Source organism: Aulonocara sp. 'chitande type north' Nkhata Bay, linkage group LG18 (assembly GCF_057382095.1).
Source record: "Aulonocara sp. 'chitande type north' Nkhata Bay isolate Kocher_YH1m ecotype deep benthic linkage group LG18, A_spYH_male_GT1.1, whole genome shotgun sequence".
In the NCBI taxonomy this organism is placed as follows: Eukaryota; Metazoa; Chordata; class Actinopteri; order Cichliformes; family Cichlidae; genus Aulonocara; species Aulonocara sp. 'chitande type north' Nkhata Bay.
Window position 1 is genome coordinate 34,311,207 of NC_141361.1, and position 16,442 is coordinate 34,327,648.

The following is a 16,442-nucleotide window of genomic DNA, read 5'->3' on the forward strand; positions in this document are numbered from 1 at the left end:
CTTCCGGAACTTCTTTGTGAGGGACTCTTGTGCCATCGACCTCCGGGTGGCCTCCTGAATTGTTTTTTTTTTTTTTTTTTTAACTATTTCCTGAGTTCCAGTGCCTTTGAGGGACCTTTTGTTTTGGACTTGGTTGCTTGCAAACAGAGTTTGCATTGCATGGTCAGAGCTTATTGAGTGTTCTGTTTAGGTTTCCGGCAATGCGAAGAATTACCAGTATTCCATATGAAACAGGAAAACACTGCCATATAATCCATGTATTTCTTCTGGGTGAAAGGGAGTCATTCCTTCCAACTGTTGCCAAAGGGCTTGCTCATAGGGGGTCATATGAGCAAGCCCTTTCGCTATGAAGTGCCTTGAGGTGACTGTTGTGATTTGGCACTGTATAAATAAAATTGAATTGAATTTATTATAACAAAGTAACTGTATTCTAATTATCACCTATTTAAGCGGTATCTGTAATGGAATACAGTTACTCATAATATTATTTTAAATACGTAACGCCAGTACATGTATTCCCCAACACCGCCTTATTTTAAGTCATACTCTATTGATTCTCTCTCTCTGACCTTTGATATATATGATTTAAATTCAAACATTACAATTATTAAATAAAAATTTCTTTTTTCCCATTTTGTACTTTACCTTGAGCTATCATTAACTCTATCACATATGAATATTCAATTGAATATTAACACATTATCCTTCATGTCTAATTTAGTTTACATGTTTTATTTCAACAGGATTTATCATTAGCTGAATCTCTTGTCAATATCTTGACTGTATGATTCCAACATGATCTCAATACTCATTCTCTTCATGATTCTGATTTTGTCTATCACAATATAATCATAACTTTTTATGAAATCATATGACATTCTGTGAACATTTGGTTAGTGATTCTGACCAAGCACTAAAAGCTTCAGATAAGATCTAGGGGTCCATGTTTACATTCTCCATGGGCACAAACCATCCAATCACAGAAGTACACACACACTGGATGTCAACTACTTTTACCCTCTAATCTGGTCCAAAATGCTGCTACATGACTTTTAACCAGAACTCGTAAAAGAGAACACATAACTCCCATGCTCGCTTCACTCCATTGGATGTGAAAATTACTTAAAATTTTCCAAAGTATCACGTGTCTACCACTGTTATTCTTGTTGTTGAGTATTTTTGATGAACTCTGTTTTTCCGACTGTCACTGTGTGGTGCTTTTGATTGATTGATTGATTGATTGATTGATTGATTGATTGATTGATCATACTTTATTCATCCCGAGGGAAATTGGGTTAAGGTTGCCAGCCGTGCCAGCGCCGTTTTGGGTAACATGTTGAGCCAAGAGAAATGTGTTCTTTTACTGATATGAGATTTTTTAATTTTTAATATTTAATAGGAAGAGCTGCAGCAAGTTGCACATATGTGGAACACCCACATAATACGCAGAAGCAGAAATGCAGTTGCTCCAAGTGGACGTCCAATTCTCATGTACACCATCCCTCATCTCTTTGGAGGACAGGATCATCTGAAAGAGGTTTCTCGGGAGGCAGTGGATGCTTGTAAGCAAGAATGTCAACAGAGAGGACCTTATACCTGTGATGAAACCGTTTTCAGCTTGTGTTGCCTTATAATGTCAGAGAACTTCTTACTTCCACCAAGCACAGCAGATGAATCCATTGAACTGTATCTCTTCCTGAGAGCCTATATACTGAAGGACTTATAAACCTAAATATAATTGGGCTTTGGGAATTTTTACGCATATATTTTTGGGTACAATGTTTTATTTGTGCAATAAACAATAGAAAAGACATTCATTATTATTTTGTTTGGATTTTCGGTTGAAGATAGTAGCAAGCAAGCATGTCTAAATATATTTAACCAAATCTGCGTACTCCAACCTTTTGGCATTTCCAATTATTTTTTAACGGAATTTCTATTATATCTGATTTCTGTTTTAAGACTGTCAAAAAAACATTTTTTAAACTGCTGATCCTATACATTATCATTCATGAAATATTGTTTTCAATTTTACTGAACACATTGTGCAACTGCTATTCATCCACGAACAGTTTCTTGTAAACTGGTAAATGTAAAAATTCTGCATTATTTAATAATTAACAGACACTGTTAGATGTTAACCTCCCTTTTATTTGTGTTCAAGGAGAAGAAAACACGGACTCTTGATAAACACTACAAAACTTAACTTATGTGCCAATTTTCTGTCTTTTATTCCAGTCAACTATTGCATCAAACACATTGCCTTCCAAAGTTATTCCCTTAAAATATGTTCTAAACAAATGACTGGTGGAAAGGTAAAAAAAATATACTTGAAAATAATTGAATTGAATTATTACTAAACAAAACATCCCCTCTATAGCAGACATTTTGTATCCTACAAAACTGCACCACAGACCTGTGGAAAAGGACCTTGACACATGATAAGAACTAATAATAAGCATAGTTCACCTCTTGCTGCTAACCATATGAACTTATTAAACATAATTAGTTAACATTTAAACTAGTAAAACTTTTAAGTATGAAAATTTAAACTGAAATTTACATTTTTCATGGTGGAAACAAATTGATGTTATCCACAATTTTTGAAAATAAATTCAAATATGAAATAAAACACTTCCCTGAAATTTAAGCTCTTTCTTTTTTTATACAATGATGTGTTCCCTGTTTGTGGGTTTAACAAACTTTAGAGCTTCATAGCCAGTCATTGTTAGTGCAAACCTTTCATTCTTTGGTTTAAACATGATGGACTTTAATCAAGCTATGCTGAACTCATAAGAGCTTTTAGCAGCCAAAACATTGTTCAGTTCATTTCGTAGTTCTGGGTAGGACGTGTATGTCCATGGTAGTTCCAGAAGAGGGCTGCATGTGTGTGCCACAGGTCGTCGTGCCAGTCCATCCACAGGCGTGAACAGTACCTCAACCTTGTCAACACAGATGACATCTGACCCAGTAAGAAACCTGAACATCCTTCTGAGCCCTGTATCATCAAGTCCTCTGATGTACTGGTGCAGAAATCTGAAGCTCTGCTTCTCTGCTTGAGTGGTGGGAGAGGCAGTAAGCAACTTCAAAAGCTTTCTCGTTTTTGGCTTTTTATCCTCATACATTTGTAGGACATCTTGTGGGCTTTGAAAAGCTTCTTTTAGGAAGTAGCTTGCAACTAAGGACATTTTCTCTGCGGCATATGCTGGTTTTTGGATTAATTGTTTGTGTGCGACTTTCAGAAGAAGGCCTTTTAAGTTCTCTTTGGTTGGAAGCACTGATACATCCAGGCGATCCATGAGATCCAGCACTTCATCCCTGTCTTCATCTGAAAGATCTTCTTTTAGTGCCCTTGTTATCAGATCCCTATCTGATTGACTTAGGTAAAAGAGAAGACTTTCAAACAGCAGATCATCTGATACTTGATTCTCACCGAAGATGAGTGCCACTGTGAAAACAGGAGCAAGGCGACAAGGGAAATATCCATGGTCTTGAAATCCCTTCAGTAAAATTCTACCCATGGATTTCCACTCTTCTTCTTGCCATTTAGGAGACAGTGATGGCACTCTGAACTCCTCTCCTTCAGCTGTGTTGTCCACAAACTCTGACCAAAATGCAGCATACACATCTCTTGATACACCGTCTGCATCAGCTCCTTTTTCATCAATGTAGGTGTATTTTAGAGGGTGTATGAGGAGTGCTGGATCTTTGAACTGGCTGATCATCTCCTCCAGAATAGTAACCCTGTGAAGTTTGGTGGTAACACAGACAACATCATATGATCCTGCAGAGCTTATTGCTTCATTGCTTATAGATGTATCTGGACTACTGACTGCTGTGTTTGTTGGAGGAAGTGTAATGGATGTGATGACCAGATCATCTTCCTCAAACTGCAGGAATGGTTCATCTATTACAGTGTCATCAAGTTGACAAGGCAGAGGCTCTCCAAGGTAGGGTCCAATCATTACCTCAGATGTGTCTAATAATACATCTTCATCAGCATTCCTAGATTCTGATGATGAGATCACAACAGTGTGAGAAGCTTCTTCATCTCCATTTTCATCATTGGAAAATCTTCTTGTGCACAAGTAAAATCTCAACATTCCCATTTTAAGTGCTGAATAGAGTTCTCCAACTGTGACATCTTCATCAAATACGGCCTCTTCCTGATAGTCTAATATGTCATGACTGAACACTTCCCATCTTCCAAATTTGCTTTTTCCACTTGGAAAGAAAAGATCTTTAGCATACTGTAATATGTCAGCTTTTTTGGAGTCTTTGGGCACATCAAAGGTCCTTGTTCCTCCTCCTCTGCGCTTTCTCACTTGCTTACCTTCATGGATCCACCCTAACTCAATTTTTCGAGTCTTTTTCTCAGCCCATTTGTTGTTTTTTGCATATGTTCTTTTTCTCTTAGAAACAAATGCCTCCTCATGATCAGGTTTCTTCTCATTTTCATTGATTCCCATCTTTTCCTTTAATTTTTCGAGCAATGAGTTTTTTCTTGATTCCTTAGTACTTGCACCACTGTTTTCCAAGCAGAACCGTCTGGCAGCTATCCGGTCACCATATGTTGGGATGTAACCAGACAGGGTCTTGTCATCCATGAAATCAATCACTGTGACATCAATCTGTAATAACAGAGATATTTATTACTATACAGAAGTACAAGGTATACCTGCTGCCACACCACATGAGGTACCTCACTAAAAAAATGTATGTACATTTAACATGTGTTTTGATAATTGTCTACTATTATTTTAGTGGCAGCCATCAATATTTAGCATTTATTCTTTTCCTCTCTCTATGCCAGCAACATTAATGAGATTCTCTAACATGTTATTAATAGAAATATTACAGTATATACAACGCCCACCTTTGAAAAAGTAAATTAGTATTCACGTATCTTTCAGTTGCACAGAGCACAAATTGAAGACAAATATCAATATAAACACAGTTTAATTCATTTGTTTTTAGATAAACAAGGAAACATTGTGCATCACATAATATAGCGATATATTTAAGAAACCTGGAATCTGCATACGGGTTAAGTAGTAACATGTGGTCATACAACGACCCAGTTTTATACAGCGGGTTAATTTGTTTTACATTCTCCATTCCATATAGATCCACACCAATGCAGCCTACCGTTACGTCCTTACGCAGTCAAAGCGAGAGAAGCGAAAACCGCTGTGGTTGCTAACTTAGCAATATGTCATATTTTTAGACGCTGTAACTTCGTAAAAAGCGAGTTTTACAAGTTTCCCCCTCAAGAGAGCGCTTACGTGTTCTTGTAGCATTCGTAAGAGACAGTCCTCAGGTACACCACGATTCCGAAGAAATCTCAGAAGTGGGCTATCAGTGTTTGTGTCCATGTTGAAAGCAGGGCATTCAAAGTTAAGTGCCAGTTCTGAAGAGCGTGAGCTCTCCACAACTACCATGGATTTGGGTTTCCGAACGCAACACGTTTTACGTTCTTACAATAAAAAATGTTATTGTAATGGTATTTTTTTTACGTTCGTACAATATAATATTCATATTGTACGAACGTGATAATTATGTATATTGTAATAATGTGATATTATGTTGTTCAAACGTGAAAAGTATATTGTACAAACATGATAGTATATTGTACAAACAGGAAAAGTATCTTGTTAGAACAATAAACTTTTCACGTTATAACGTGATACACTTGTATTTTTCTTTTGCCTGGGTGGCAGCTCTACGCTTCTGTAGTATGACCCTGATTTTATTGATTTTATTGTTCTTAATCTATTGTGCTCATTTTATTGTTTTTAATTCTAATTATCATTGCATACTTTTTATTTTGTGCTAATTGTATTATTTTAAGTTTTTATTTATTTTATTTATTTATTTTGAGTAAATCTCTCTCTCCTTTTTTAAACTTATTCATGTATCATTTGTGGCATGCCAAGTGTACAGCACTTTGTGTTCAGCTGTGTTGTTCTGAAAGTGCTATATAAATAAATTGCTTGCTTGCTAAAGATGTTTCACAAAGAAGAGTCATTAAAGAGCCCATGTGTTTCCACTGTGAACAACTCTCTTTGAATGGATAATTCAAGTGCATTTGAGGCTGAAAGTATTCACAGATGCACAGGTTTAAATCTGATTAAGTCCTTTCAGAGTCGTCTCTATTTTCAAGTTTTTCTGTTATAGTAAGTTAAAAGTCTCAGTTCAGCTCATCAACTGAATGAAAGAACCTTTTTTTCTGCCACTACACATTTTAAACACAATCTTCCTTTTCATTTGCAAGCTCTTTTTTACATTGACATTATAGTTAGTGGGGCTAACTGCTATGAGACAATATATTTATATGGTCTGAACCACACAGAATATGATCCATTTCAGCTTATAAACTGTAATCTTATTCAGCTTTGACTATTTCTGACAGATATTTTAATAACTGTTTTTTTTATTAAGAAAAATCTATCCTTCATGTTGGTTTTTAGTTCAAAGACCAACATGAAGGCCCTTATAACCTATCCCCAGCTGCACAGTGTGTGAGCTACCAGCAGCACCTTTATTCTTCCCAGGTCCTGAAAGATTTGTGCCTCCATCCCAGTCTTTCCATTTCTCCCAGTCTACCTCACAAAAAAGCACTCTACTGAGCACACAGTGCCTGCGTCATTCCTTTCAGCAGATGGAGATGAGGGGGAGGGTAACACAGAGTGAGAAAGGGGTGGAAGAAGAGGGAGCCATATGTCTACTCTGCATCAGTGTCAACATCACTGCCACGCGAGCCTTCGTCACCGGAAAACAACAAGGAAGATCGTCACACAGGAGAGCTTAAAAGAACAATCATCAATAGCAGCAGCAGCCGCAGCAGCGGCTCCTCCTTCACCAGACGTGCATCCACAAATTGGGCAAGAAGCTTGAAATTGAGCATCTAAATATTGTCCTAGAAGCTCTTCTAGGCATGACCTGAGGAAGCGGCAGCTAGTCATCGAGCTTTCTTGCTCCATCAACATGGGTAACCAAGAGACAAAGCAAAAGAAAGCAGCAGCAGCATCAAGCAACGGAAGCTACCCATCGCTAGATGAAGGATGGAGAGAGGGAGGAGGGGACGTAAAAAAAGGAGGAAAGAAACTCCATGGTAAACATGGAGGTAAAGGAACAGGCAGTGCAGGAGGAAGGGGAGTGACGAACGGCACAGGACTAAAAAATAAAAATAAATCAGAGTCCAAGTCTTCTGTTTTCTCCATCCGGAAGCGAAAGGGTAACCTTAAAGGAAAAGGAGACGTGTGTTCATCAGTGAAAGGCTCAAAAGAGGATGTTTTAGCATCTCAGCACGATGAGCTGGACAGCACAAAAACACCTGATCTGTCTGCAGATGAGCTGGGGCAGTCGGACACTGAGGCTGCCTTTCCTGAGAAGAGAAAGAAGCAGGGGAAAAGGGATGATGGAGATGAGAGAGACGAGAAGCATGAGATGCAGCAGAAAGCATCGACCGCAAACTCTCCTGCAGAAGATGGAGGGCAGAAGGGAGGGAGCTCAGGATCAGACACTGATATCTACAGTTTCCACTCAGCAGCTGACCATGAGGATTTGCTTGCGGATATCCAGCTCGCTATAAGGCTCCAGCAACAGCAGCATGGGGGGGTTACCTCAATTGTGGAAACACAAGGAGGGGGAGGAAGGAATCTAATTTGGGGGGAAGGAAAGGATAGGAGGAAACAGAGTAATGGGGTAGTTAAATTAACTCCTCCTGAGGTGCTTGACCTGACCCCAGAATTAGAGCTGGGGTCTGATGCCTTGTCATTCCTGGAGGGAGGATCTATTATTGGCTCTGTCAAGCAAAACGAGCCACTTCCCACACAGAATAGCCCCTTCAACGCAGAGGTTATTGAGAAGAATGAGGACAGGCATCTGGAGCTAAAGGGGCAGGGGCAAAGAGAAGCTGCTCTTTGTGTTTCCACAGGCACAAAAGACCAGCATGCTTTGCTTCAGCAGCGCCCTCACACAGATATTTCCATAGCTACTGAAGGGGGGGCAACAGTCTGCCCGGTGACCATGACAACTGTTGGTAACAGTTTCCACGATTTTACATTTGACAGCACTGGGAAAATCACAGGGGAAGAGGAGGGAGCAAGTGCTGAAACCCAGCAGGAGCAGGTGAGGGAGCTTGAGATGGATGCTAATCTCAGTCTTCCACTGCCAGACGACAACCATAGAAGTCCTGAGCCACTAGAGGGACTGAGTTCAAGAACTGTATTTGAAGAAGGTGAGATTCACTTAGGCTCAGGTACCAGCGCTGAGTCTCTTGAGGACTGCTTAAGTGCTGACTCTGAACCCAGCCCCTCTACCAGCACCAAGGCTTCCCCCTCCAACCAGCAGTTTAGGAGGAGCAGCGCCTGCTTTAGCCCACTACTTCCTCAGGAGAGCCCCACATTGGCCAAACGCCTCCTCAAGTCTGCCCACCCCGCCACCTGCTCTAGTCCTGTGGTGAAACCTTACCCTCCCATCTTCCCGTCCTACATCAAAACCACTACAAGACAGCTCAGTTCCCCAGGGCACTCACCATCTCATAGCCCCCTCTCCCCACGCAGAGCTCACCATAACTTTCACAGGTACTGGTTGTTTGCATGGCTGATACTGGTTCTAGAATTTTAAAGCACTGTAATGTCAAAATGATCATATGAGACCTAATTTAAAACGTAACATCTAACAAGATTAGCCTATTTAGCACATACAAAAAACTCAAATCTTAGCCCCACGTGGATTAAAACAGACTATATTCTTTTCGTTTTCATAATTTCTCTTATTTTCAAGAATAATCTCAACATTTTCGCTGTTATTTTCATTGTTTTAGAAACATAGGTTTGTGGCAAAGTGGCACTGAGCAATTTTCTTGTAGTAAAAGGCATTAATAATGAGAGATCTGCTAGACTGTAAGCAAACCACGAGATCAAGGACGTATTTAGTGTTTAAAATAAGTACTGTATACGTCGTCAGTATTCTAAAAAAATATATATTTCTAAAGGTGCTATTGACATGAAATTCTCACCAGATGTTGGTAACAACCCATCCAATTCACACATGCAATGAAATCAAACCATAGTTGTGCATAAATTAGGGTATTTATAATAATGAGAAATGACTCAGGAAAAAAAAGTATTGAACACACTGAAAACGTTTTAATACTTTGTCATCACTAACAAGGACTTTTGTACAGTTGCATGGAGGAAATTCATTTCTCAAGTGTGATTTCGGCCCACACAAACAGTCTTCAAACTTTGAGTGCTCGATGGGACCCTTCTATGAACTCAGAGCTTTAGTTCTTTTCAGTTGGATTCAGGTCAGCAGGATTCTAGCCATTTTCTTTTCTTTCTCTGAAACGTTTGGTTTTCTTGTTTTCTTCTCTGTCTTGTTGAAATGTGCACCCTCATTTCATCTTCATTATCCTGGTAGATGGCAACAGGTTTTGGTCAAGAATATCTTGGTACATATTTCCATTCATCCTTCCTTAATTATATGAAATGTGCCAGTGTGGTATGCTGAAAAACAGCCCCACACCATGATGTTCCCCCCTCCAAACTTCACTGTTGGTGGTTTTTTGGGGTGATATGCAGCATATTTGACCCTCAAACATGTTGTGTATTATGGCATCTAAAGAGTTCTCCCAGTATTCCACTCGTCTAAATGTTGTTAAGCAAACTTTAAATGTGCTTAAACATGCTTTTTCTTCAGTAATTGAGTCTTGCATGGTGAGCAATGCCTGTCATGGCAGTTGAGTGCATTGCTTATTGTTTTCTAAAACAATTGCACCTTAGCGCTCCACAAGTGATGCTTGGCACTTGGAGAACTCTTATGATGATTCTTTTCACTCCACTGTCTAGTCTGGATCTAACTCACTCGTATTAATTTGCACTAAGTGGCAGACTTGCTTTTTAATCACTCATAGAGTTTAGCTGGTGTAATGTAACCTTCTGTGCCTTTTTCCACACTCTCTTTGTTCATGTATTTAATAGTTTTTCTTTGGGTCATTTTTCAGTATTGCAGATAATTTATGGAACTCTATGGTTTGATTTCTCTTTACATGTATAGATTGGATGAGTTGTTACTGACATATGTAAGAATTTCATGTCAATTCCTGAACTCATGGCTAAACTCAAGATGAACATTACATTATTACACAAACATCTGAGTGTTTCTGTAATAACATTTTTCTCAATAAACGATTGTGAAGTAATACAGTAGTTTAATGTGTTCACTGATTATTGGATGCAAATCATCTTTCTGTGATATTTTGGATGATCTCACTGTGTCTACAAGAAGGAAATGGTCCACAGAGGCTAAACGCTTTTGTACTAAGCCGTAAACATGCGTTTTAATGTTTAGTTGAGCACTTTATCTATGGAGAGGATGAAGGCTCTGTCAGTTTGCCTAAAATGGAAGAAATCAGAAAACTGTGGAAAAGTAAAACTAACTGTAAACACATTGCAAGAAATGCACTTGCAAAGCTAAGCTAACCGGGAACATAAATGTTACAGGATGATGGCTGAAGGTTGGCAGGTGCGCAGAAAACGCTCCAGAAGCCTTGCTAGCCCTTTGAGTCGCTCAGCTGACTGGACAGAGGAACTAGACAGGCGATTGAGAGGCAAGGAGGAAGATGGAGGTGGCTTACTGAGCTCAGGAGAATATTTGGGGGGCCACACAGGAGGAGGCAGCCAGCCCATCTGTGGAACGAGAAGATTTTCATGTGGACAAGTATCTACTTGTGGTTTTCAGGATGTCTTTACAGGTGAGTATTAAACAGTGTGTGGACATGTGTGGGTGTAAGCAGGAATTATTTAACTTGTTACTTAGTCAAAAGGGTTAATACTATATGCAAGGTCCTATATCAGGTCCCTATATCACTCTGGGAATATTTAAAGAGTTTAAAAAAAACTCTATATGAACTTCTGTCAAGCTGTTTGACATCAGTAAAGGCCAGATGGCTCTGCTTGCTGCTTGTGCTAGTGAGGTGCTGCTGATGCAACTGGGAACTTTATGGCAATATAATGAAGCAAACAGACTCCTTATTGGGCTACATTTGGATCAAATCTGACAGGCAAATCATAACCAAATTTTCAGTGGCAGTTCTGAGATAAATACATCTCATGACTGGCAAATCAGATCTTGATGCATTCTCAATCATCCAGGAAAGTAAATCTCCAAAAGTTGATTGTGTTCATCTGGTCGTAGCGTTTTGTGGGAGAAACGTTTCATCACTCATCCAGGTGACTTCTTCAGTCTCAGCTGACTGCAGGTTTCCCCAAAACGCTACGTCCAGATGAACAGGATCAACTTTTGGAGAGCAGACTGACTTCATATTCTAACAACATTTATTCAGGCTTTACTGACAGTGCTGGCATGCCACTTTATATTATTGGATAAAACTGATATTGAGAATGCTTAACTGTGAAGACATAATAGGTGATATCCCACAATACATGGCTGTAGCTCAGGTGGCAGAGCAGGTCAGCCACTAATCAGAAGGTCAGTGGTTCGATCCCAGGCTGCCTCCTAGCTGCATGCCAAATATCCTTGGGCAAGATACTAACCCCATGTTTGCCTACTGGTGGTGGTCAGAGGGCCCGGTGGTGCCAGTGTCCGGCAGCCTCGCCTCTGTCAGTGCGCCCCAGGGTGGCTGTGGCTACAATGTAGCTGCCATCACCTGTGTGTGAATGTGTAGATGACTGAATGTAGTGTAAAGCGCTTTGGGGTCCTTAATGACTAGAAAAGCGCTATACAAATGCAGGCCATTTATCATTTACATATGTTATTGTAATACACTGATTGTAATGCAGTGGTATTGTATCTTATCAGATGATGGGGTATCTGGTGATTCCCACCTCTATAAGGCAGTGGAAACAGCTAGAGAAAACAAGACACACTGAATCAGAAGACGAGACAAGGGTGAAGTAAAACTAAAAGCAAGGCAAAAGGTAAAAATAACTATCCAAATAAAACAGGGAGTGATATGTGATAACCAAACAGGGAAACACAGACACAACTTAATATAGGATAACTCACAAATAAAGACAGAACAAGAAATAAACTAATCACAACCAGAAAGTGAAAACAAGACTAACTGCACTAAGGAAAATATATGGTAAAAAAAAGGTAAAAACTCAGCAATGAATCAAAAAACTACAAAGTCCAAAACATCAGCAGCATCTGGGCAACGACTCAGGACCATTGGACATAGTGGGTAATGTCTCAGTAACCTCAGTAAGGTGCTGTAGCAGTTGTGGTACATGAAGGTACTTTGCTTTAATATGGCAGCCTCATACTAAAATGTGAAAAACGTCATTCTGGTTCACAATACAAAACATGTTTGTGACAGACTGGTGAGCTGTCCAGTTTCCCACAACCCTTAATTGTGTAAACAGAAGAATATCAATGGATGGATGGAAACAAACAACAGACATTGTAAAAGGAAAATGTTTGGCTAGATGGAAGATCTCAAAGCACCAGGAGAGAAAACTCAAAGAAAATAGAAAGTCCACAAACAACCCCACAAACCATCCAAACAAAAATGTGTAGACAGAGATGTCAGTGTTTGTGACAGATCTGTAAGAATTACACTGAATAAAATTCTATTGACATTCAAAAAATTCAAAGGAAAAGTAGACTGCTGAGTGCCATTGTTGAGTCACAAATATGCGTTAGTCAAAATTATGCTGTCAGTACATCAGTAAATTCAGAACATGGGTTTGGTGATGATGATGTCATTTTTCAGGATAATAATAGATTTTGTCGATGAGAGTGTCAAACCACTTCTTTAAAAAACACATATCTTTTTAAAGAAGGTGAAGTGAAGACTCCATGACAAAGCTCCACGCAGCAAAGCTGATGTCAGCTACTAGCTGAGAAACGTGGAACCAGGTTGGTTTTATTAGTGAAAAAGCTGAGCCAGGAGGTGGAAAAGGTATCATAATAATTGTGATTTTTTAAAATGATAATTCCACTTTTTTGCTGAACAGTAAGTGAATACATATTTTTCTTCGACTTAATCTGGAAAATCAGAATCAGAATCAGAATCAGAATACTTTATTGATCCCTGGGGGAAATTATTTTTTGTTACAGTGCTCCATTTTAAACCATTTTAAAAATATCCTGTTATATACAAAAGTTTGTGAGGTACACGTCACAAAAATCTAAATATTCTGCTATATAACAAAAATAAAGTAAAAAAACAAAACAAAACAAAACTGAAAGATCATCCGACAAATATGGCGATTTTTGCCGGGAGTTGTACACAATTGATCAGTGAACAGTTTCAGTTAAAATATCCCTTTTGATCCATCTCTGCCTTTCGCCCATCCTAAGGATTAGAAGGAGTAGGTAGCCAGTGCACATTATGGTAGCCTGATACGAATCTTTGTGCCACTGTACGTCCCACAAAAAATTCTGTTTTTCTGTTTTCTCCCTGATGTCCAGGTCGAACTCTTCTGGAGAAGCTGTTCTTGCAACAGCAAGCGGATGAGCCAGAGGAGGCTGAGAGGCTCTGCTCTAGGATCTTAGCAATGGGCCTCCTGCTGCCATTCACAGACTGCTTCAGAGAACAGCTGGGGGGAAGCACTACCCACATCACCTCCACCGCATCACCCAAGTTCGATGTATGTAGTTTTACACCACACCCCTATCTTCTCATGTTAGCAGTGAATTATTTTCATTGTCATATTTTATGGGAGGCTATTTCAGATGAAAAAGGGCATATGTTGGCACTATCATTATATTAAATGATAGACAATGTTGGGAAGGTTACTTTAAACTTGTATTCCACTACATATCACAGAATAAATGCCCCAAAATGTAGTTTGTAACGTATTCTGTTGGGTTACCCAATGAGAGTAACGTATTCTGAATACTTTGGATTGCTTAATATATTGTCATGCTTCTCACATGAATGTACTATTGCTGTGTGATTTATTACTATTACTGAACTGCACATGACAATTTGCAGCTAGCAGGTTGTTAATGCTATTCATCAAGTCTAACGGTCTGCAGTCTATGAACTAACCTCAGGTAACGCCAGCTAACAGTGTTAGCTCGGTGGTGAGTAGCCTTCAGTAATAGTAATAAATCACACAGCAATAGTACATGGAAGACACTGAAGTGACACATAACCCAGGTAGCTACCACAACTAAAACAAGGTATTTGCAGTAGGCTAACGTTAGTTTTTAAAAAGAAATTACTTCCAGATGTTTGTTAAGGTTGGGTTCTTTTAAGAGCAGCTTGGTTGCTGGCAAACAGAGTTTGCATTGAAGGGTCAGATTCCGCCCATTCCTTGCTTCTTTAAGTGGTGTCGGAATTTCCAAGTAAGAAATGCATTCCTGCCCGTGCACTGCTGGCTCTGTTGTGCTCGCTCTAGGTCCATTGTGTAGCTGATGCCAACAACATTAACAAGTACAAAGGCAACCTGATGCACCTGCATATTTGATGAATAGCATAGAGACTGTGCCACTGTTGTTTATTCAACCTGAATATTTTTTAACTGTATCAAAGGGAATGCGAAAGAAATGAAGAACAGCCTCTTGTTTGAATCGTCTGTGCTCAGTGATTTTCGCTGATTAAAAACAGAGACAAAGTTCATCCAGCTGCACTGACTTCTGGCATAGAAATGGTCAAACTCAATGAAAACAGCTGCAAAACGTTACTTTTAATGAAATGGTACTGAAGAGCGTGTAAAATTTGTGATTTTTAAGAAAACTGTACTGTCTGTACTAAGTATACTATATAGCAAATGATGAGTTAGTTAAGCTGGACTTGTTGTTGTCCTTACAATTAGGGTCACCAGTAATACTGGCTTTAATATGAACAAGCAAACATGTTTTAAGAATAAACAGAAAGCATAATGCACAAAGGTACTAAGTGTTCCACACAGGATCAACTCATGAACAAGAAAAGGAAAACAAATTTTGTGATTTCTAAGCTGTAACTGTGACTGCTGTTTGACTGGACTTTGTACACAAGACTGGAGTTGCACAGCTCTCTAAAAACGAGTATTTATGATTGACATTTCCAAATGTGGAGATTTATTTGTGAAATGAGGATAAGTGCAACTGTAACTGTTTTTTAAAAAAAATATGTTTACTTAGCACGGCCAGCTTTACACATGGGCAGCTGTCAACCAGCCACCACACTCTTTGGATCTCTGTGAGGGGAAACAACCAATTCAGATTAAAGGCCCTTGGCCTCAAGCCAAACCAGGTGGAGATAACAGGAATGGACTTCAATCTGCACAATCAGGTAAGAATAGCACTGCTCTGTAGTCTAATCTGTAGTTCTTGTTGGTGGTTTGTGCATGCCCTAAAACTGATACAGTGTTTATTCTGTGGTCCTGGCTCTATATAAACAAACAAAAACACATTATTACCATAAGGTTATACCAAACACTGAAACAAACTAACCCTTTTGTTACAGCTGGATTGAATTCTGTATATTACAATTTTTAAAAACTCTTACTCTTACTTTTTGCGAAGTAAGCTTTACACTTTTGATTGTTTTACAATCTTTATGATTTGGTAGGCTAACACACAAACATGTGAAAGATACCAATCTTGTCATCTCGCTTATATAAAAATGCATATAAACATTTTACACTTTCTTCGTGTTTATTCATTTCTGGCTTTTTGCTTCACAAAAGCTATTACTCAGAAGATGATTATGATGTAAGAATATGATGTAAGCCAAGAGTGGCAGAAAAGTATGTGAGGTTGGACATTTGAGTCTCTTCCCCAAGGTTTTGTTGAGCGCAGGCACTTTATTGATGACGCTATGATTTCTAAGTTTTCTTCCCTTTTTAATTGTAAAACTTCTTCTGACAATGTCAAGCTCCTTCTTAACTCTTTTACTGACCAATAACTAGTCATTCTCAGTCAGGTTGCTCCTTTCAAAACTAGGCATTGCTCTGTTAGTTCCTGCACACCTTGGTTAAATGATCAAACTTGTGGTCTTTGACGTTCCTGCCGAAAAGCAGACCGTCTGGTCCACTGTGTTTATTCACTGGTCCACTGGTCTGATTGTTCATCGTGAACACTTCAAAGAACTTCTTCACTTATATAATGAGTCAGTGAAAGAGGCTAGATCCTCTTATTTCAATAAACGTATAAATCATCATAAGAATAATCCAAGTACTATTTGAGACTATTAATAGTATTGTTTCTCCTCCATCTCAGCATGCTGTGTTACTTTCTGATGATACTTTTCTCAGTCTCCAAAAGTTGATTCTGTTCATCTGGACGTAGCGTTTTCAGTGGGAGAAACGTCCAGATGAACAGGATCAACTTTTGGAGATTTACTTACCTGGATGACTGAGAATGCATCAAGACACGTTTCTCAATCACTTTGTAAATAAGGTGATGGACTCGAGATCCAAATTCTCCTTAAGTGCCTTCCCTTATGAAGATGGCCCTTGGTGTCTGGGTCATTT

The 16,442-nt window shown here is 39.1% G+C and overlaps 2 protein-coding genes across 3 annotated transcripts in view; one reads left to right on the forward strand and one right to left on the reverse strand.

Moving 5' to 3' along the window:
• Window positions 1–2,600: 2,600 nt before the first annotated feature.
• LOC147309056 (uncharacterized) lies at window positions 2,601–5,441 on the reverse strand. Its single transcript, XM_086272463.1, has 2 exons — window positions 5,286–5,441; window positions 2,601–4,631 (listed from the first exon to the last, which is right to left on the reverse strand). The coding sequence occupies exons 1-2, from the start codon at window positions 5,439–5,441 to the stop codon at window positions 2,775–2,777; spliced, it is 2,013 nt and encodes a 670-aa protein (XP_086128589.1). The 3' UTR covers window positions 2,601–2,774.
• Window positions 5,442–6,614: 1,173 nt separating this feature from the next.
• The window catches only part of LOC147309057 (formin-2-like), a 65,858-nt gene continuing 56,030 nt past the window's right edge, over window positions 6,615–16,442 (forward strand). Inside the window, exons 1-4 of one of the 2 annotated variants that reach the window (XR_015125958.1) lie at window positions 6,615–8,588; window positions 10,512–10,762; window positions 13,447–13,625; window positions 15,109–15,259. Coding sequence is in view for 1 of the 2 variants with exons in the window: in XM_086270953.1 (XP_086127079.1) it covers window positions 6,988–8,588; window positions 10,512–10,762; window positions 13,447–13,625; window positions 15,109–15,259 (2,182 nt within the window). In the remaining variant the exon portion in view is untranslated. The remainder of the gene's footprint in view (window positions 8,589–10,511; window positions 10,763–13,446; window positions 13,626–15,108; window positions 15,260–16,442) is intronic. The other variant, XM_086270953.1, reaches the window with a different exon arrangement.

Bases quoted from the DNA above. Each gene is read 5' to 3' on its own strand.
- LOC147309056 (XM_086272463.1), bottom strand. From the start codon at position 5,441: ATGGTAGTTGTGGAGAGCTCACGCTCTTCAGAACTGGCACTTAACTTT. The intron at 4,632-5,285 runs GTAAGCGCTCTC...CTGTTATTACAG, and splicing joins TACGAATGCTACAAGAACAC to ATTGATGTCACAGTGATTGA.